The 23,503-nt window shown below is 42.5% G+C and overlaps 1 protein-coding gene across 1 annotated transcript in view; it reads right to left on the bottom strand.

Moving 5' to 3' along the window:
* SRP68 (signal recognition particle 68) overlaps nt 1–23,503 on the bottom strand; it is a gene marked incomplete in the record, with an annotated part of 1,223,106 nt that overhangs the window by 471,109 nt on the left and 728,494 nt on the right. Inside the window, 1 exon segment of the mRNA XM_044090499.1 lies at nt 15,285–15,405. Within this exon segment, the coding sequence (XP_043946434.1) occupies nt 15,285–15,405 (121 nt within the window).

Below are 23,503 nucleotides of genomic sequence, written 5' to 3'. Positions count from 1 at the left end.
GGCCACCTCCACAGGAATCCTCTTTCTAGCCCCCAAGGAGCCCGCCTTGGCCTGGGAATGAGTGACCAAGGGGCTTCCTTTGACCAAACCTTTAATAAGCAATTTGTTATGATGGTCGACCAAAGCTCTAGGATTGAAGGCAGCACAAATGCCGCACTCCACCTTGAGGTGATTGCCACCGAGACAATACAGAAACTCCTCATGTGAGTCGAAAATAGGCATTTTCCAACCACATGAGCATCTCTTAAAACCCAATGGTTTATCTGACACAACTAACCTAAGGGAAAAACCTTCATCAAAGACGAGCCAAAGATCAGAAAAACCTAACAAGACCATCCAGAGCACTCAATGATCACTCACTACTACTTAAAACAACTACTCTAACTAGGCCAACACAGTACAGAAAAACATAACAAACCCAGGAAAAAGGGCGCCAAAAAGAAGTTCAAAACCAACTGGGAGGGGATATCGAGGGTAGGATAACTACCACCAACTCTAGAACGGAAAAGCCCAATAACAAAAAATTACCCCAAAAAGCACTTACACCAAATAAGGAGCTGAGCAATCTGTGTCTGTCTGACTGAAGCGGCAAACGAGATCTGAGGGAGTGGAGGGCAGCAGAGCATTATGGGAGGGGAGGAGTTTGAGCTAAGCTGTTGTCGGTATCTGCCGGCTCGGATCTGATATCGGATCTAAGACGCTAACGGGAGGAATGGTGACTAGATAACATCAGATCCTACTGTTATGCTAAGATCTTACATAGCTATACTATGTCCTTCCTTATCACCTTTGCAATATTTTTTAGTCTTGAGAAAGTATAAAACTGTAAAGTATGGGAAAAGGAAGGCAGAGAACAGCCCTCCACAAACTTATGAAGGATGGCCCTGGCAAAGCCTGCCCTGGCCCACGAAATTACATCCAACTTGTAATGTTTGATAGGTGTCAACAGAAGATCAAGTAGCAGTCTCCAAGATGGATCTAGTATCCACACCCTTGAAAAAAAAAAAAACACCAGAAGATGCCACTGGCCTGGTAGAACAAGTATGAACAGAAAAGGAAAGCTGGCTGCCATGAACAGAATTAGACACCACCAAACCCAGTTTCCTTGCATGAAAGAAATAAAAAGTTGCTCAGATTTCCTAATATGTTTTTTCTTGTCCAAATAATATCTGAACTGTACGTAAATCCAAGGTGTGAAAAACCTTCTCACTTGTAGTTTGTGGACAAAGGAAGAAAGAAGGAAGATGAATGCACTGATTCAAGGACGAATCAATACTCACCTTGGGTATAAAAGAAGGCTTGGTAAGAAGAGCCACCCTTGTCCTTGTGAAAAACAAAAAAGACAGACCTGGATTCAGGAAAATCCGAAGAATTCTTCAGTGGAGATCGAGCTTGAGACAAGATAAGAGAGAGGTCGTATACTTCAGAGGGTGGCAGCTCTGGAGCCAAACAGTCTTGACATACCACTGAAATTTCCTCAAGTGGAGTTTGGCAAAAGGAACCATGGGAATGGTGGATCCATGTACTCCAGGGCTTGGAGAAATTCCCTTGCAGGAAGGACAAGAAGAGACTAGTAATAAGCAGTCAGTGAACCTTGGGAGACAGAAGATAAGTTAACACTAGAATGGTCTGAATCCAGCAACCCAAAAACAGCAGGTCCTGAGAGGGAGTAAACACAGACTTTTTTGTGATCGAGGGTGAACTCCACACTGAGCAGAAGAAGCTCAAGTTGTTGACAGGGGCTTGGATTAAAAGGTTGACCAAATAAGGGAATACATGAATTCCCTGAAGTTGGCAGAAGGCTACCACAGAGACCAGACACTTAGGACCTTTGCAGTTGCAGAAAGACCAAAAGGTAAAGCAGAGAACTGACAATGAGAGGAAGAAATAGAACATAAAAGCGTCCTAAAGAGAATGTAAATAGGAAAATTACAGTAAAGATGCTTCAAATCCTGAGAAACCAGGAAAGCCTGACGAAGAAAAAGAGACAAACATGTCTGAAGAGACAAACATCCTGATGGAAGGGATCTTGAGAAAGGACAGGTCTGGGGTGGGCCTCCACAGCCCCTCATTATTGGGAACCACAAAAGTACAGTTGTGTACCTACCATAAATGTAGATGTTCGCGTGTATTCACTGCTGCAGTCATTATAATTGGGTTATCCTGCTGGCAGGCTACCTGCAGTCGGCCCGAGTTCCAAAGTCTAGGTCCGGCGTCGGTTGCTGTCGCCTACTCCCTGACGTCAGTGCGCCAGGGGGGTATAAAAGATGCAGCAGACGCCATTTTCTTCAGTTTTTCTTGCCCCAGATGTCAAGTGCCCCTAAAGTGGTAGGCTAAATTATGCCAATAAGCATGCATACACAAAAAACAACTTTTCCTTTATCTACAAGCAAATACACCACATAGGTTGTATAGAATAGAGAAGTACAGATAAGTCCCAGCAAGGAAAAGGGGGATGGAGGGAGGGTAACCTGGACTGCAACAGTGAATACACTCGAACATCTACATTTATGGTAGGTACACAACTGTACTATGTTCATTGTGTTTCACTGTTGCAGTCATTACAATTGGGTTGAGTCCCAAAGCTAAAGTTGGGAGGCTGGAGCTAAATAGGATTAGGAGAGGCTATCAGGCCCTGCAGAACTGCAGTGGCAAAGCCTGCCCTGGATTTAGAGTAGAGGGGTAAGTGATAGTGCTTTGTAAAAGTATGCACTGAACTCCAAGTTGCAGCCTCTAAAATTTGGTTGATACTCCTCTGAGGAAGGCTGCTGAAGTGGCTTATGCTCTAGTTGAATGTGGCCTAATGCCCTTAGGCACTGATTTGCCATGCTGCGAATAGCAGAAATGAATGCAGTGGCCTATCCACTTTGAAACAGTCTGTTTGGAGATGGGCTTTCCTTGTGATCCTGCAGCATATGCCACTAGAAGTTGTTCAGTCTTTCTGAAAGCTTTGGTTCTGTCCAAGTAGAAGCTTAGCTGCCTGTGAATGTCCAAAGAATGCAGAAGTCTCTCACCCTTATTCTGTGGGTTTGGGTAAAAGGTGGGCAAATGAACTGTTTGGTTAAGGGCCACAATGGACACTACCTTAGGCATAAATGTAGGGTTTGTCCTTAGAGAAATCCTGTCAGGATGGAAGATGATAAAAGGTTCCACGGCCATGAGTGCCTGTAACTCTGAGACTCGTCTAGTGGAGGTTATTGCTAGAAGCAGAGCCGTTTTCCAGGATAAGAATTTTATATCAGCTGCAGAGGCTGGCTCAAACGGAGGCAGTGTTAGTTTTTCCAAGACATAGTTGAGTTCCCATGCAGGTATTGGTGTTCTCCTTGGAGGTCTTAAGTTTTTGGCCCCTCTGAGGTACTGCCTTAGTAAAGGACGAGAAAAAATAGGTGGTTCTGTATTGTAATGAGCTGAAATGGCAGATGCAAGAATTTTAATTGATGAAATGGAAAGACCTTTATCCAGCATCTCATTTAAGTATTGCAAAATCTGAGGAAGGTTTGGAACAGTTGTGTCAATCTCTCTCATTTTCCTGCATAAGATTTTCTGGTGCTAGACCTCCTGGCCTCCAAAATAACATCCATCACTGCTTTAGAGAGAGGTGTGTCTTGAATGGCTACATTATCTGCCATGCTGCCAGGTTTAAGGTCCTGAGCTGGCTGTGCAGTATCTGACTGTCTTGTTGGGTCTGTAAGTGAGGAATTTGAGGTAATGTCCAAGCCGGGCATTGAGACAAGCTCCTTAGGATTGGGTACCAGTGCTGGCGGGGCCAGTCTGGGGCAATCAGTATCATTTTTGGCTTCTCTTGTCTGACCTTGAGGAGTACTTTGGGGAGGAGAGGCAGAGGCGGAAAGGCATATACTGTTAGGTTTTTCCAGCTGAAAGATAGAGCATCCACTTTCCATGCTTGTTTGTGATAAGTCCTTGTGCAGAATCTCTGCAGTTGGCAGTTGTGAGGAGAGGCAAATAGGTCTATGTCCGGGCATCCCCAGTTCCTTATCATGCTGAAGACTTGTGGATCCAATTTCCACTTGTGGGGATCCATTAGGTTTCTGCTTAGTTCGTCTGCCAGAGTATTTATCCTTCCTGGCAGGAATTGTGCTTGCAGATGTACTTGGTAAGTCAGTGCTGTGTCCCACAAGTTCATGGCTAGTCTGCAGAGGGGGTAGGAATGCGTGCCCCCCTGCTCGTTTATGTACCACATGACTGTAGAATTGTCCGTCTATCAGTAATTGTCCTGGATGAAGAAGATCCTTGAAGGCTGTCAGGGCATTCTGAACAGCTCGCATCTTTCTGGTTGATATGTAGATGCATTTGACTTGTAGACCATGTGCCCTGAATACATCTTCCTGCCATATGGGCCCCCCAGGCATAATCTGATGCATATTTTGTCAATGTCTGCCTGGCTGTGAGTAAGGTGAATGGCTGTCCCCTGTTCAGGTGACAGGCTTTTGCCCACCATTAAAACTCCTGTTGCAGGCAGGGAATGAGGGTAATTATTGTTTCCAGGCTGTGGCAATGTTGAGTCCAAACACTATTTAGATACCACTGAAGTTTCCTCATATGCAGTCTTGCATATAGAATTAGCAGTATGCAAGATGCCATGAAGCCCAAAGCCTGCAGAATTTTTCTTGCAGATAACTGGGTCTTTGTTGCCAACATTCTGAAATAAGTAGTCAGTTGTCTGTGTTTGTCTGGCGTGAGATAAGCCATCTGAGCAGTTGTATTTAAGCTTGCACCCAGGAATATTATCTCGAGAGGGTACGAGTTTTGATTTATTTTCGTTTACTGTGTACCCTAGACCTGTTAGTAATCTTTTTACAAACGTCAGATGCTGTAGTAGAATGTCCTTGTTCTATGCTTGAATAAGAAAGTCGTCCAAGTAAGGATATATTTGTATTCCTCTGTCTGCAAAATGCAATTACTGGTGACAGGCATTTTGTGAAGACCCTGGGCGCAGTAGATAAGCCAAAGGGCAGTGCAGAGAATTGGTAGTGCATAGAGCCAGCTATAAATCTGAGGTATCTTTGCATGACTGTCTGATTGGGACATGCAGGTATGCCTCTTTTAGGTCTAAAGTCACAAGCCAAGCCTTCTTGCCCGGCATGGGCAGAAGCTGCTGCAGAGTTAACATTTTGAATTTTGGAATATCCAGGAATGTGTTTAGGATAGACAGGTCCAGTACTGGTCTCCAGGCTTTGTCCTTTCTGGGTACCAAGAATAGCCTTGAGTAAAATCCTGGTCCCTGCTCTTGCTGTGGTACTTGCTGTATGGCCCTCATGTCCATGAGGGATGAAACTTGTTTTTGTGCCTCTGCCCATTTATTGCGTGGCAGGTCTGGCATACCGTTTGGCCTTGGCAGGGTGTGAAAGTAGCCTTGAGAAACGATATTTAAGACCCATTTGTCCTGGGTGATCATATGCCAATTTTGTGAAAAAAGTGCTAGTTTTCCTCCCAATGGAGCTGCCAAAAGATAAGTGCTTGGTGCTGGCAGGGGAAAGTCATTGAGACAGTTTCCTGTATGGCTGTGATTTTTCCTCTCCGCTTTTGGAGGTAGAAGCACCCCATTGTTTAGGCCTGTATGAGCCTTGGGGCTGTGATCTGCCTCTGAGGCGTCTGTATCTGCCTCTTTGTGGCCTAACACTGGAAAGGACCAATTCTTTGTAGGCCAGTTCCTGCTAAATCTGGGAGGCTGTACTGTAAGAAATCCTTCAGTGTTTGCATAGATTTAGCTTTGTCCTCCATTTTCTTTAACACTTCTGCTTTAACACCAAACAAGGTATCATGTTGTAATGAAGCATCTAATAATTTTGCTTTGACATGATCGGGCAGATTCTGTTCTTTTAACCAAGCATTCCTCTTAATGACAGACCTGTAACTACGGCCCTGCAGGAGGCCTCTAGAGAATCAAAACCACATTGCAAAGTATGCTTTCCCACTTGTTCAGCTGCATGCAATAAATCCTGCATTTCTTTGTTTTCTGCACATTCTGAATTAGTCAACATTTTCTGTTTAAGCAGTGACATAAGATATTGCTGATATTTAAGCATATGAAACTGACAATTTAAAGCTCTTACAGCCAAGGTAACAGAAGTATAAATCTTTTCGGCCATCTGTCCAGGGCCCTAGAATCCTTATTAGAGGGGATAGTTTTTTTTGCAGTGGAAGCCTTGACCCCCTTGGGACCCTGAGAAATAGTTTCTGGGTCAGCAGCAGGGTTTTTGTAAAGAAATTTATGTGAATCAGGAACCCTGTAGTATCTTGTCTGGCTTAACAGGAGCTGGTGGTAAAGAGTCAGGAGATAGACTGGACTCTGTAAAAACATCATCTACAATGTCTAAAACAGGAGGAATAGCAAGGGGCCTGTGCTGGGGTAATAAAAGGAAGTCTCTGAGCCTTTTCTTGGATTCAGAGTAATCTTGGCTCTCCCAATGGAAATGCTCCCTCATAGTATGCAGGGTCTCCCCAAAGGAATAATCCTCAGAAGGAGTGGCTGAAGGGATAGATTCTTCAGCATCAGAATCCTCATAGGGAGGAAGGGAATATCCATGTTCAGAAGAGGAATTAGAGGAAATGGAAACCTGACCTGAAGATTCATATTCTATCTCTTGCCTAGGCCTCTTATCAGGAGGGGGATGGGAACCCCTGATCAAAGTAATTGAGTCTTCGGCCATTTTAAGCATCTGTTTTTTAGGCATGGAAGTCTGTCCAGGAGAATGCTGTACTTGTTTATTTGTCTTTAGAGCTGCTTTAGTCTTTGCCTTTGAAGCTGAAGTTGGCTTTACATATAACTGTGTAGGCCTGAATACACCCTCAGAAGCCAATGCCTGCTCAGCGGCTCCAGACCCATCTAAGGGAATAGTTTGAGTGTCCAATACCTTGAGTTTCCAGTGGCCTAGTTGGCTCCACGTGGGAGTCGGAAGCGGCCTGTGGCTCTGAGGTAGCGGGCGTCAGGGGCTGCAAAAGCACCTCAATGAGAACTGGTGACAGGCCTAGCGGGAGCCTCGTTGTCGGTTTTGGACCTCGGATGCCTGTCCTTTTCTTTTTCTTTGCGTTTTTTATAAACTCTGGTCATCGGCTGTTCTGATGGCATTATATAATTGAATCTTCGGCCAAAGTAATGAAATGCAAAATCGTACCGATGCTTAATAGTGCATTGGTTAAATGTAGCACAGTTATCAATGTCGTGGTCAGGGCCTAGACAAGGAATACAGTAAGAATGAAAATCCTTATGAGGTACTTGCTTCCCACAAGAAATACAATTATTAACTTTTTCTGACATCGGTCTGGAGCAAGAAAAAAGTTTCCCCAACGGGGTACTTACCTTTAATGAAGACTTCGGATCTGAAATTCGATTTTGAAAATCTCAGGAGTTGGCCGACCGGCGCTTGCGAACTGCTTTTGCTTCGGGCACCGCACGGCAAGAAAGACTGAAGAAAATGGTGTCGGCTGCATCTTTTATACCCCTGGCGCACTGACATCAGAGAGATGACAGCAACCGACGCCGGACCTGGACTTTGGAACTCGGGCCGACTGCGGGTAGCCTGCCAGCAGGATAACCCAACTGTAATGACTGCAACAGTAAAACACAATGAACATCACACTGGAATAAAAACCTGCTCCCTGCTGAGACAAGGGAAGAGGAAGGATGGTTCCCTGATCCATCAGATACCACAGAACCAAAGGAAAAAAAGGAAGCTGGCAAGGAGGAGGCTGAAGTCCATAAATGAAGGAAGGGGACTTCCAAGCCATAGAATAACCATTTTGGATGATGGAGGACTCCAGGTGTCTGTGGTTATCTGAAGCCAAACAGGAAAGGAAAAGGTTAGACTAAGGGACAGAGTAATCTGGCCAAGGGGAAAGGGATGCTGGATGTCAGACAGAGGTAAACTGGTCAGAAAAATAAGGTTTTTGCCCCTAGAACTATGACTCGGGTTGTCAGGGGAAAATCCGCTTAGGAACCCTCTTGCTACTAGCAGACTGTCTAGGGTGCCTAAGGACAAAGACAGTTCCTACAGAACTTTAGTACAAGGAGGAAACAAAGACTTGCATCAGGTCTTGCATGACCTTAACCTTATACTGAAGTGTTTTAAACAATTCTGCAGCAGCAGTGCCCAAAAAAGATACTGGCTGTCTAAGGCAGAATCTAAAAGTTTGGCCTTAATTCCCTCAGGTAAGCTTTGAAGGTGCAACTTAGAGCACCTCCTCATGACATAACCAGATGCAGCTGCCCTAGAAGGGGCATTAGCAGCATTACAGCTGTATTTAATGAAATTGCAAGCCACCTAAGAAGCAGAACTCAGAAAAGAAAAGGCAGAACTCTTGCTGGTCGAATCAGGCATATTAAGCAAAACCCACTCCAAGCTGGGAGAGAAGAGCCAGGACATACCTAGTCATGTGGGTCTGATATTTAATGGCTCTAAATGCCAAATTAGTAGAAGTACATACTTTTTTTATACCTCTCCATAGCATGACTGTCCTTATCAGATGGTAAAAGCTTGAAAGAGGACAGCAGTTTGGATGGCTCATCTGTGGACATGGAAACAGCAGCAGGTTCAGTTAAAGGTCTTTTATACAAATAGTCATGATCCTCAAAATCTATCTGGCTTCTTAGGGGCTGGAGTCAGAGTCAGGAGCCTGAGAAGCTGCTGGAAATGTATCCAAAAGGGCAGCTAAAACAGGTGGGACTGCAGAAGGTCTGGGCGAGTCCATTTGCATGAGTTCATATCTCTTTTGAACCTCAAAAACCTGGCAATAGTCATATGCCATCAGAAGAATTAGAATCCCTAGGCCTCTTAGAAGAGTTGGAAGGGCAACCTACAGAAGCAGAGGCAGACAATCCTCATGGCAGTTTCAGTGCTGTAAGAGCATTGAACAGCCTCTCAGTTAAAGTGTGTGGCCACTCTGTGAGGATCCTTAGCCAGATGTTTGGTTTTCTGCTTCTTTTTTTTTTTAAACAGCATCTGCTTTAACATACCTAGGAGATTCAGAGCCCTGCCTGGATTCAATGAGGGTACCAGGCACCTCTTCCTAACCAATATTTGGGGAAATCCCCCTATGCATCCTCAGATATAATAAAAGTACAGTTTTGTACCTACCATAAATGTAGATGTTCGAAGATCCACATTGCTGCAGTCCTTACACTTGGGTAGTCCGCTGTCCTCGGTCGGCCCGAATATCAAAGTATAAGGCTGACGTCGGTCAAGGCGCATTTGACTGACATCAGGACGTCAGGGTACAAATGCGCATGACCGACGTCATATCCTCAGTCTTTTCTTGCCCCAGATGTCAGAAGACCCTAAAAATAAAGGTCAAAACCAAAAGACAGCAAACAACCAACCAACCACCCTTGCACTAACTATATGTACAATACATACAATATACACAAAAAGTACAACCCAACCCACACAACCACCTCTAACTGCAGAGGGGAAGGAGGGAGGGTAAATTGGACTGCAGCAATGTGGATCTTCGAACATCTACATTTATGGTAGGTACAAAACTGTACTATGTTCTTCATCTCACATTGCTGCAGTCCTTACACTTGGGTAGAATCCCAAAGCAGAGGAAAGGGAGGATGGCTAACTACAAGGAAGCAGGAGCTGCCAAAATGCCCTGCAAAACAGCAGTGGCAAAACCAGCCCTGGATTTAGAGTAAAGTGGCAGGTGATAATGCCTAGAGAAAGTATGCACTGAACTCCAAGTAGCTGCCTCCAAAATATCCTTGGTTGCCACTCCCCTCAAAAAAGCCATTGAAGTGGCAGTAGCCCTAGTGGAATGAGGCCTAATCCCAGCTGGAACTTCCTTGCCATGATGGGAATAACAGAAAGCAATGCAAAACCCAATCCACTTAGAAATAGTTTGTTTTGACACAGGCTTGCCCTGAGAACTCAAAGCAAAAGAAACAAACAACTGCTGAGACTGCCTGAACCCTTTAGTTCTGTCCAAATAATAACGCAACTGCCTGTGTACATCTAAAGTGTGCAAAATCTTTTCCCCTTTATTTTGGGGATTTGCATAAAAAGTAGGCAAATGAATAGTTTGGTTTAAGGCCACACTAGAAACCACCTTAGGCATAAAGGAAGGATTAGTACGTAATGATACCCTATCCTTATGAAAAATCAAGAAAGGCTCAACCGCCATAAGGGCCTGCAATTCAGAAACCCTTCTTGCAGAGGTAATTGCCAACAAAAAAGCAGTCTTCCATGATAAATATTTCAACTCAGAAGTAGCTGCAGGCTCAAAAGGTTGTAGAGTGAGTTTCTCCAACACAAAATTGAGATCCCAAGCAGGAGTAGGAGCTCTTGTGGGGTCTTATATTCTTTGCCCCTCTAAGAAATTGCTTGAACAAAGGATGAGAAAACAATGGTGGGTCACAATCATAGTGAGCCGAAATTGCTGCAGCATGAACCTTAATAGAAGAGAAAGACAAACCTTTGTCTAATAACTCAGTAAGATATTGAAGAGCCACACTCAAATTAGGCTCAGAAACATCAAAATCTTTTGCTGCACTCCAAAATAAAAATCTCTTCCATTTATCTGCGTACACTTTCCTTGTACAAGGCCTTCTAGCTTCCAAAATCACATTCAAAACTTGTTGTGGAAGTTGAGACCCTCTATGGTTCAAAACAGAATATGCCAGGCTGTTAGGTGAAGCGAGTGAAGTTTGACATTCAGCAAATGGTTGTCCTCCTGTGACAACAGGTGTGGAATCGAAGGCAAAGGCCATGGAGGCTTCCGTACCAGACTTCTCAATAATGGGTACCAGTGCTGTCGAGGCCAATCTGGAGCTATTAAAATCATCCTTGGCTTGTCCTGTCTGACCTTTAGAAGTACCTTTGGGAGGAGAGGCAGAGGAGGAAAGGCATACACATGAAGATTGCTCCAATTGAAAGAAAGAGCATCCACTCTCCAAGCTGTGGGATGAAACCTTTTTGTGCAAAACTTTGGCAGATGATGGTTCAGTGGAGAAGCGAACAGATCTATGTCTGGAGTTCCCCATGACACTGTCAATTTCTGAAATACAAGAGGATCCAATTTCCACTCGTGGGGATCCATAATTCGTCTGCTCAACACATCTGCTAAGGAGTTCTGTGCTCCTGGCAGAAACCTTGCCTGAAGATTGAGCTGTAAACTGAGAGCAGTCTCCCACAAAATCATTGCTTGCCTGCATAGAGGACAAGAATGCGTTCCCCCTTGCTTGTTGATGTACCACATGACAGTTGTGTTGTCTGTTAGAATCAACACCTGCCCTGGAAGAAGTAATTCCTTGAAAGCTATTAATGCAAACTGGACTGCTAACATCTCCATGTTGATATGTAGATGTTGTAGTCTGACAGGCCACTTGTTTTGTATCCACTTTCCATTTAGATGAGCTCCCCAAGCTTTGTCTGAGGTATCTGTCGTTAAAATCTGACTCGCCTCTGGCCGGGTCACAGAGAGTCCCTTGTTTAGGTGACATTCCTGAGCCCACCATAAAAATTCCTTTTGAATGCAAGGTATTATTTGAATGACAGTGTCCAGATCCTGGCAGTGCTGTGTCCATACATTTTTGAGATACCATTGTAGCTTCCTCATATGCAGTTTGGCATTGGGAAGCACCAGAATACAAGATGCCATGAACCCTAATGCTTGAAGGACTGTCCTTGCAGTCAGCACGGACTGATGAGATAGTTGATGGAAGTAAAGGGATAGACTCTTTTGTTTGTCCGGGGTTAAAAAGGCCATCTGGGATGCTGTATTCAGTCTCACACCCAGAAAGCACATGTCCTGAGAGGGTACTAGACTGGACTTTATTTCGTTCACAGAATACCCTAGGCATCTTAGCACTGCTATCACATATTCCAAATGATGAAGAAGCTCTTCCCTTCCTTGAGCCAGAATCAGGCAGTCGTCCAAATAAGGATAGATCTGTATTCCTTTTAGCCTGAAGAAAGCTATCACTGGAGCCAGAACTTTCGTGAACACTCTGGGCGCAGTAGATAAGCCAAAGGGCAATGCAGAGAACTGATAGTGAGAAGTCCCAGCTCGAAAACGCAGACACTTCCTGCAACTTAGTCTGATAGGAACATGAAGGTAAGCCTCCTTGAGATCCAAAGTTACCATCCAATGATCTTTGCCCAGCAGAGGTAAAAGCTGCTGCAACGTCAACATCTTGAACTTGGGAATGTCCATATAAGTGTTGAGGATAGATAAATCCAAAATTGGTCTCCACGTGTTCCCCTTCTTTGGTACTAGGAACAGGCGAGAATAAAAACAGAGACCCACTTCTGGCATAGGGACCGGCTGTATGGCCCCTATTTGGAGCAACAGAGAAACCTGCTTGTGAGCCTCTATTCTTTGTTGAGGAGGAACGTCTGGCATGCCTTTGAAAGGAGGCAAGGTATGGAAATAAAACCTGTAGCCGTGATGTATGATATCCAACACCCATCTGTCTTGGGTAATTAAACTCCAATTTTCTTTGAAAAGTGCCAACCTTCCTCCCAAAGGTGCTGCCAGACGAGAAGGCTCTGGCAGCTGAAAAGGTAGGTCATTGGGTCTGTTTACGAAAGGACTGACCCCTGCCCTCACCCGAAGACTGTGCAGGAGAACTCCCTGTTCTAGGCCTGAAAGAGCCCTGAGCTCTGCCCCTACCACGTCTAGATCTACCCCTAGACTGGGAATCATAAGAAGGATACGTCCACCCCTTAGTAGGCCAATTTCTACTAAACTTTGGAGGCTGGACCTGCAAAAAATCTTTAACAGTCTGCATAGACTTAGCCTTGTCCTCCATTTTCTTTAAAACTGTCTCAACCGGAGGACCAAACAGCACGTCAGATTGTAAAGGAGCATCTAAAATCCTCGTTTTAACATGATCAGACAAATTCTGATCCCTTAGCCAGGCATGCCTGCGAAGAACTGACCCAGTGGCAGCCACCCTAGACAAGGCCTGTACAGCATCAAAACCACATTGCAAAGAATGCTTACCCACCTGTTCAGAAACATGCACTAAATCTTGCAACTCTTTACAATCAATACCTACTGCCAGAGCATCAACCTTAGACTTTAATTGTGAAAGGAGATAGTTCTGGTATTTCAACATGTGAAACTGGCAATTCAAAGCCCTCATAGCCAGAGTGGAAGAAGTATAAACTGTCTTTCCCCATCTATCCAAGGCCCTAGCCTCTGTCTGCAGGAACCGGATTCTTAACAACAGAAGCCTTAACACCTTTAGGCCCCTGACTAACAGTTTCTGGGTCAGCCCTAGGACTCTTAAAAAGATACTTATGAGCTTCAGGCACCCTGTAATACCTATCCGGCTTAACAGGAGCAGGAGGCAAAGAATCAGGATTAAGAGAAGCCTCTGTAAAAACATCTTCTACTACATCCAAAACAGGAGGTATAGCCAAAGGCCTATGCTGGGGTAAAAACAAAAATTCCCTAAGCCTTTTCCTGGAATCAGAGAAGTCCTGACCTTCCCACTTAAAATGCTCCCTCATGGAATGAAGAGTTTCTGAAAAAGAAAAATCCTCAGGAGGAGAAGCAGAAGGAGTAGAATCATCCACATCAGAATCAGAATAAGGAGAATACTCCTGTAAGTCTTCAGCCGAAGACTCTGAAACATCTGAAGCCTGCTCAAAACCCCCCAGCTCAGGCTCCATCCTAGGTCTCTTATCAGGAGGGGCATAGAACCCTAATTAAAGTAATCAAATCTTCTGCCATTTTAAGCATATGCTTCTTGGGCACAGTACCTGAAGAGCTAGGGGTAACACCAACTGAAGCCAAACCTGGCCTGCCCCTGGGAGAAGCCTTTGAAACAGAAGGAGAGGGCCTAGCCACCCTAGGAAGGGAGGGGAGTATAGTAACCTGAGAAGCCCCCTCAGCCTGACTTGCCTCCTGAGAGGCCACATCTTGCAATAATAAGGTCTCACCCTGGGAACACAAAGAAACCTCCGGTGGAGCCACCGGCTCCACTGACACCTCTAAAGAACCGGCGTCTGGTACAGACGGTTCTTCTAGCCTAGGCTTGACTGCCTTGTCCTTGCGCTTCTTCGAAGAAGCGGGCGTCGGGAGCATCCGACGGCATTTTATAATTACACCGCTTCCCAAAGACTAACCTTGCACAATCCAACCTTCTCTTTATTGTGCGTTTATTAAATCTAGCACAAGAGCGACAGCCAACAACGTCGTGCTCAGGCCCTAAGCAAGGAATACACAAAGTATGATAATCTCTATGCGATATCTGTTTCCCACAAGAAATGCAATTATTGACTTTTTCTGACATCCGGTAAATCACTGAGGCAAGAAAAAACTAAAATATTCCCCAACGGGGTACTTAGCCAACTTTGAACTCGGTCTGAAACTTCGAAATCGAAAAATCTCAGAACGCCAACCGGCACTTGCAATGCTGCTTCTGCATCGGACCATGCGGCAAAAAAGACTGAGGATATGACGTCGGTCATGCGCATTTGTACCCTGACGTCCTGATGTCAGTCAAATGCGCCTTGACCGACGTCAGCCTTATACTTTGATATTCGGGCCGACCGAGGACAGCGGACTACCCAAGTGTAAGGACTGCAGCAATGTGAGATGAAGAACATCCATGGTTCTCCCTCTACTTCTGTACAAACATATAGGTAGCCTGAAGATTAGACGTCCGTATGTTACATATGCATCTTATGTCTTGTATATAGGATGTAAAGGCCTTGGTTTGTTTGTGTCTTTCGGCTTTTCCCGGTTAGGGGTCGCCACAGCGAAACTCCGGTCCGCTAATGATTGGTAGTGGATTTTCACGTACCGGGTTACCAGCCCTGATGCACAACCTTCAACTAAGGCACGCCCCATTCACGTATGCCTCCACACAGAAGACGCTCTAGCTGAGAATCGAACGGGAGAGCGTCTTGCTATGAGGCGACAATGCTACCGCAGCACCACCACCGCAGTATATCCTTGGAAGGATGAGTAAAGAACACTGCAATAGTGATAGGGAAGGACATCTGAAGATGGCACCAATGGACAACCTTCTTATACCCAGACATCCAGATGTCAGGCCTTGAACACCTGTTAGTTATGGATAATGTAAAGACTCTGGAAATTGGGCTGGTCAGGGGCTTCTTCATGGCAGGAATACCCATGAATCAGTACTGCAACAGTGACTACGAAGAACATCATCTTGCCTCATCCAAGAACATCATCTTGCCTCACCCAAGAATGTTTTTGTGATACAAGACAGATGCAATAAAACAAAAAGCAAAACAAAAAAGGATTACAGAAGAACACAGCAGCGACATAGCTGCAAATGCAGTTACCTTTTTGAAGGTCTGTGCCTGGGAATGTACTTCATTTGCATACTTGAGAACTCTCTCATAAAGAACAAGTGCTTCACTCCACTTCTTCACCAAGACATATGACTGTGCTATGAAAAAGCATCTAAAGAACAAAAAGACTCATTATTTGCAGGCCAGCATTTACCTATGGCTTATGTGAAAAACCCTTGTAAATCAACATACAAAAATTAAAATAAAATACCTTAAGTATCATTCTTTTATTAAATGTCTAGAGATCTATACTACAACTATTCTTGAAAGAGTTGAATTAAATCTGTTTTTCTGCTTAGTAAGATCTGCATGTACAGTGTTACTTTTTTAATCCTGCTCCTACTCCAAGTAATGTACAAATGCACAATTACAACTGCACTACATTACATATCAGCACAAAAACAAGAATGCAGAGAAACTCTTAACTGTGCTACAAGCATTATTCATTCTACTAAAATATAATACATGGGAAAACTCTGACAGAATTTTTGGACTCATTTTTCAATGCAACTTGCTGACAAGCTTAGAACACAGGACAGCTACAAAATGTATTTATTTATTAACATTTGTTTACCAGGAAAGTCCACTGGGTCAAAATAACCCATTTTTAGTGGAGGCCTGGGGAGAAAAGCTCCAGTAACAAATTAATAATTACTACAGAAAACAACTAAACAAAAATTATTATACAACAGAATAAAATTTACAGTAATAAGAAACCATACAAATATAAATAGCATTTCTTAGTGATAGAAATATGCAGAGTACAATGTCATTATACAGTGAAAATAAATGACAGTAGAACTTGCACAGTATATAAATAGATAACTTGTTTAGGACATTCAATATAAACAATCATGAAACACAGTATATTCTGTACAATATGAAGGAGATTATACTTCTGCCGTTTGGAAGTTTCTTAAGGATTAAATACTGATTAGTATATTTTGTTGAGAAAAAGTCACAGAAGTACAGCTGGTTTAATAGTATTTCAGTTGATCTAAAAAAGGGGTATTCTAGTCAGTAAACTCATTGGTGTTGGCTTATGGTGGTATGAAGTTCTGCAATTTAACCAATATATTAGTTTTTCGTCTTTCCTGGACCAGGATATCCCCTATTTAACTCATGATCAACTAAAAGTTCATACTGAAGGCAACATCATTTATGTTACTTAGTGCAGAATTCTAATCAAAATCTGAGTCAAGATCTGTGTAAAAGATTATTATGAATCCACTTTAAAGGCAAATACAAGCAAAATGAATTCAATCTCAGTGTAGTCTACATCACCATCTATCATGTGACCAGGTATTCAGGATACACACACTCTATATTACTTTCGGACACATAATGGGGGGGGGGGGGGAGTGTGATGATTGGCAGCAGTTAAATGTCACAGGAAGGGAAGCATTTACAAGTATCATCTGCTGTTCTCTTTAATTTAGTACTTTATTTATAAACAATTAACAAAATTATGCAGTTTTTATTAAGTGAAGAGGAAGGGTATCTAAAATGTAACAGAAGAGGAATAAATCCTAAGATACCTCAAAACGGTATCCATGGTACACCTTTTCAAGAACTTGCTTCCGATTAATGCTGCATCACTCTCTCTGTGGGCAAATGTTCGTTCTCTACCATCCTTCCCTTTAGTCTGCGAGGAGGAGAGGACAATAAATGAGGTGGGACTGCTACATTCTCCAGTAACAACATCACAGCTTGACTGTTGTGGACCACAACCTCTACTTTGCCAGTTACAATGTTGCTCTTAGGATCTACAATAACTGCAATGCTGACAATTACAAATAAAGTTAAGCCGCAAAATGTGGAAAACATCCAGCAGTTGCAAGATCCCTCTCAATTTTTCTGAATCTTTGTTTTTTTGTTATTAGCAGCTGTATTCCAGTGAGCAGCCATTCTGCTGCCTTTGACTCACTGACAAAGACAATGAGAGGCAATCTGATAGGCTGCAACACAGTAGCTCTGACTCTGGTTATCTCTGCACACTTGAAACTTTGGATAAATGACTGACTAAGCATCAACATGCAAGCACACCTTATTATCAACAATATTGTACAAATGCCCACGACAAACAAGAGTTCCACCTACTGTTGATAATCCTTTGAGGGACACCTAATTCTGGATTTCAGCATCGGCAGATAATGTGCTGAAATACATATAAAATGTAACAGAATAAAATGTACTGATACAGTCCCACTTCAAGAAAAGCTTATTCATTATTATCTTCTTTCTTCCCCACAGACGGACACGGAGGATAAAAAAAAAAATTAGTGAAACTAATCACAGGGTCAGAATTTCCATGGAGGACTACACAGCAAATTACGAACAACATACCAACCTTTTATGGCAAATCTAGGGTCTAATGAGTTTTTATGAATGTATCGCACATATTAGTTCTTGACTTTCATTTAAATGACAACTTGCTTGTAAGTTGGGTTTGACCCTGACATACAGAAAAAGTTCTAAACTGAATTGTGTCTCAGGCCATCTATAATACTTTTGAAGAAATAATTCTTTTACTGGCATTGTCCTTCAGAACAATAAAAAACTGTAACTGATTAAACATATTTTAAAGAAATCACACAACAGAAATAGTTGCATTCAAGCACTAATCATCCCAGCCATTAAAAAAAACCAAAAAGTCTAATATACAACAGCCACTGTAATTCAGTCTGACTAGCTAAAAGATTACTTTTTAGTGGTGGCAAAATACAGTTACTTGGGGTAATGGAGTGGCTTTAAGTAGGAGCACAAACAGCTTGTTGCCATTAAAGGAATGGCATAATTTCATATTATTACAGATTTAAAAAAATGAACACATCCATAATTCAGGCAAGAAAACACTGGACAGATCTTCTGCGAGTCTTTTTGTCATACTAATAGTTTCTTTAAAACAATGAAACAAAGAATAGCAAATATTTTTTACAGATCTTAAAGCAAAAATGTCAGCAGTACAAACTAGTTTAGTATGCCCTGCAAGAACTGGCAGGTACAGCAATACACACAACTTGCTCCAGCGCAAAAGGCACGAAGAAGAAACCATAATGAATACAGTCACCCTAATATTACATAAGAAAAACTAACTCCTCCACAAAATTACTGGAAGTCTCCAACAAATATTCAGAGAAGACAATGGCCTGAAATTCATTTCTGGAGCTCCAATTCCCTTCATCCAGTGTTGCTGAGTTGCATCTGACTCCACTATCGACCCCATGAACAGCCAATGCTATCCACAGAGTTTACTAGACAAGGAATGGAAGATGAATGCCAGGCCCTCCTTTCATATCACTCACACAGCATACACACATACAGACAATTTAGAGTAACCAATTGCAGGATGTGGAAGGAAACTGAAGTATCCTGAGAAAAATATGCCAACAGTGGGAGGATGTGCATTCTCTACTCAGAAGGCACCCTATCAGTGAAGTGAAATGGAGAGCCTCTTGATCTAGGGTGAAACTGCTATTCACTGACCTGAATGGAACACCAACTACTGTATCTTAAATAACTACATAACCTACACAACCTTACCATTAAGAATGAGTAGTCAGAACAAAACAATGAAAAAAGGCATACAAATGCATAACCATCCAAAATGCAAAGGGTGTGAGCATTATTTGTTCACATGCCAGCATTATTATGACACTCAGAGTTTTGTTCTGAGAATGACAGGCTTATGTATCAATTCTGAAAATGCAGTCAGTCTCATCAAGAGTAGGAAACGTCCATTAACAGGAATGCACAAGATATAATCCATGTTCCCAGCCTATGCTCAGAGAACTCAGATAACTATGTAGTGGACAGTGATGCAAGCAGCTCTCAGTGGCTGACAGGGCAGCAAAACTGTCTCAGACAATCTTCAGTACACCATAGCAGTGCACACAATTAAAAAGAGGGCAGATTTTTTTTTTTTAAATTTAGCCTGTTGCTGGCTGGCTTGCCGTGCATTCTCCCTCCCAAACTCTCCACATTCAACACGCAGCCTTTCACACAAGCAGCAAGCTGCACTGCCTTCAATGCTGCATAATACCCCAATTTTTTCTTTTTTTTCCAGAAATGACTATTAGTTCTAGATTTTAAGTACTCCTGCTATAAAAGTCTATTTTCACAGTGACAAGCACAAGGAGCTAGTGAAATAAACACTGGGGCTGTCTACTGCCAAATATGGGACAAAAAAAAAAAAAAAAAAAAAGATTTTTTTCAGGCTAAAATTGGAGTGCAGGCCCCATAACAAGAGGCCACAAACCACATGTAGACAACAAGTCGCAGGCTGCTGATCTTTGCCCTGTGACCCTGAGCACAAGGGTCACCATGCACCTGTGGGTCTAAAGCACGTGATGCAGGGAAGACTAGAGGACTCTGATTTTTCTATTCTGGCATAATGGTTTTGCATAACCTGGCACGCAAACAGTATACCAAAAAATAACAATAAGCTATGTGAGGTTAAGATGTGCTTTGGAACAACTGACCATGATGCTCAGAAGACTGAAAAACTTGATCAGAGACTGGAGACCCTGGCACAGCAGATCTGAGGAAAGAGCAGAAAGGAGCCAATTGCCTAGATATGGAAACATTTCTGTCCTCTGGCACCTTATAATGGGCTGCTACCTGTATCTACTTGGAAGAAAAGACATTTCCAGGACTTACTAGCAATTTATGTGGGTGTAGACATTCTGGAGGGCAAAAGAGAACATCCAGAATCCTCTTGAGACAAATGTGAAAATCATTTGTGCCAAGACCCTAAAGAATTTTTCACTGACTGCAAATTTGTTTAGGGCATCTAAATCCAGAATTAGCCTTATGTCTTCTGTCCTTTCTGGTAAGAAAAATAATTCTAAATAGTAGTCTTTACCTCAGTGATCTACGAGACCTCCTGGATGGTCTTTTTTCTTCAGGTGTCTGTCTATCTCCTGTCTTGCTTGTTTTCATGATGGGAGCTGTATGTCAGATATGGTCTTGCATTATGGTGGTATTATGAAGGAGATCCTGTAACTTCAGGATATCAAATTCCTGATCCACTTGACCTGAGTATTCTTAACCAAGCTTTATGGAGAAAGACAACTGTTCCCCAACTGGTTCAAGAGGGAAGCAAAGAACTCTTTAAGAGCACTGCTTACCATTGGTAAACTTGCCACTGCCTTCTAGTAGGCAGCTGTAGCTCTAGCCTGCATTGTTATTGTTATAGAAGGGGTCTTGACTGTGGCCTCTTCCAACCCTCCTCTACTGATTCTACTGAGTTCCACTTCAGATCCACATTTGCACTCACTCCTCTGGGTATTAGAGAAGCTCCTCAATGAGGATGGATCTTAATACCTGTAGCAGTCAGGGCTCTGCTGTGGTCTTTCATTATCATAATGTGCCTGCTGACCTTAAGAGTTAACAGGAGACATACTGTGAAGGGGGAACATAAAACTCCTCTTTACCGTTTTCTGCAAAGTCCATGAGCTACAGACAAACATGCTGGCATATGGCTATGCCCACTGCTGCAGTTCTGGCTAAATTCTTAACCATGTTGTCAATGGCACAGATCACAAAATTCATTAAGATAAAAAGATGGCAACCGGAAGCTCAGTTTCCATTTTTGTGGCTCACACAGCAATTCCTGTACCACCTGGAGCAGTGACTTATCTTTGAAAATATACCATGTAAGTTAAGTAGTTTAGTTTCCTCAGGCACAACGCAGCAGATACAAACACTTACTTCCCAAACGTATCCATCTCCTTGGACTGCTTGTCCTGTGGGTGGACAGCAGGGCTCTGAGGAATAGGAGCCTAGAAGCCTTCAGGGCTGCTGCTTATACAAAGGGGTTAAACTTTGGTAGCCAAAGTGAATGACTAAGACATGGAGAGAGAAAAAAATCCTACTTGCCTTCCTGGGCACTGGCTATAAAGGAAGGGTAAATATGAAAACTTCTTGCAGCCTTCCCTGCACTAACAGGTCAGGGCCAGTAAATCACAGCTCTTTCTTGCAAAATATAGGATTACTGTGACATGACCAACAGGAAGCTGTGTCCTCTGTCTAGGTTGGTGATGGGTGACTTTCCTTGTTAATCTATTTGCTTTACCTTACCCAGGACCTTGCATGGTCTTTTGGGGGACAGCTCTGACTTACACAAGGATAAGTATCATTCTATATTTTCTAGACCCTTGAGACAACTTAAATGGTTCTTCTGGGGATGCCTACTCTATAATATGGCCCAAGTCAGTATGGCCAGCTGATAATGAGCTCTGAGGAAGCTGCTGCAATGTTGATAGTGGCAAAGTTTGTTGTACTGATGATGGAAGACAATGAATCTGCACCTGCTACGTGGATGTCAGAACCTGCCAGGGTTAAAACTCTGATATAACACAGTGTGGAATGAACTGCACTCTTGGCAATGGTGGGAGGGGCTGTTGGTTGATTAATGCTCTATTGCACTCCCACAACATATTCAGAGACCTCAACCTGTTGCCACTACTAGGGAGAGTTCCAACAATAAATAGCTTCTTTTGATACAAAGATGGGGAAGTATATTATTTCTGGCTGCTTCATGAGAAGCACTGCTAAATAAGCAACTAGCTTCTTAATAAGGTCCTGGGTGGAAGAAAGGGCAAGAAAATCTTTAATACAGCTTTAAGACATTTTACCAGCCTCAGTATGTACATATACAGAGTGGAAACTGCAGTGTAGCCACAACCCTTACAGCTCAGCAAATAACATTCTGCAGTGACCATCAAGAAGGCTTGATGTGGTTTACAGTCCTTAGTGTCGATCTTTCCAGTCATTTTAACAAGGACTAACCTTTCATTATGCAGTAACTGACTTGGCAGGAAAAAAAAAAAGACAAAAGTAAGCATTTACTTACAACAGAACTGTGTTTTCCTGCTTTAATTTACTTCATGCTAACAGAAATAAGTTCAGCAATATGAAACAGACAGTACTATATAAATCCCAGACTAAATTAGTAAGGTTTATGCCTTCATTTTAACTAACAAACCCATAAAGCTATCAGAAAAAAACTGTCTAAAGCCTGCAATAACTATTTTTGAAAATACATTCATTTCCTAATTTCAGTTACTACATAAGGAACATGAATTACATTTCCCAGCTGCATTTCAAAAGTATGACAATCATATCTGATTACGAAAACGTTTATGTAGAAGGTGCAATTTTAAAAGACAGTTACAAAGGGTTAACGGTTTGGATGTTTCAGTAACACAATAATTTATGCAAAAATACATAGTTTTACTTGCCACCTACAAAAATTTGCTATCAACAGCAATTTAACAAACAACTTCAGATGTACTGGTAAACCGATTTGGACATGTTAATGCACATGCAGCAAGCCAAAAAATGGTAAGAGTTATTACAAAGGGTGGTGATGGAATGAGCAAACTGGACTTTGAGAAATGCTTCAGAACAAAGAGAAGTAATTTCAACTGTTGAAAGTATAAAGTAGGTTTTTAATACCAATATAAAATCAAAGAACTGAACAAATTCTACTCAAGTAAACTATGCTGTATTCTTAAATTTAAACTCTACTAGAGTTACCTATACGGAAACAAAACTGCTGTCAAATTATGGCTAAACATTTTGCTAAAAGCCACTGTAAATGATACTTAAATCATTTCAGATCTGAAAGTCTAAGCAGTTTCCAAGTACATGTGAGAGATCAAAGCACTAAAATGCTACTGTATTATTGGAAACTGACTGATGCTCAAAATGTTGAGCCGACAGTCAGCGTGCTGTCTTTACAGCTAGACTTTGAGAACAGACAGATGGAAAGTACTGACTTTTCTTCAACTTTTTCCTCTACTCAGTTTGTGTGATGTCAGTGTTGCCCTGTCTATCTCTATTTTGTATGTGTGTGTGTGTGTATATTGGGGGGGGGGCTTGCCTGCTGCACAAAAAAGTTTTTTTCTTTTGCAGCCTTGGGAGTGTCGCTGTTTTGATTTTAACCTCCCACAGGTTTAGATGTTTTAGGTTTGAATAATCATGTGCTGACTAAACGAGACTAAATTACTCATACTGGATTGCAAAGTATTTAAGATCATTTAATTTGTTAATGTTGGTCAAGCAAACATTTAAGCACTGATGTTAAATAAAAATAAGTTATGTACTCACCATAACATTCCATCTGAGGAGTTGTCCTTCATTTGTCTTCAACCTGTGGTTTCCTGGATCATGGCACGGATTAGACGTCCACATGCTCAGCATCT

The sequence above is a fragment of the Protopterus annectens genome, chromosome 12.part0 (assembly GCF_019279795.1).
Source record: "Protopterus annectens isolate FY-2018-M chromosome 12.part0, PAN1.0, whole genome shotgun sequence".
Lineage (NCBI taxonomy): Eukaryota > Metazoa > Chordata > Ceratodontiformes > Protopteridae > Protopterus > Protopterus annectens.
The sequence above is the reverse complement of the archived record's forward strand: the minus strand, read 5'-3'. Positions and strand labels throughout refer to the sequence as shown.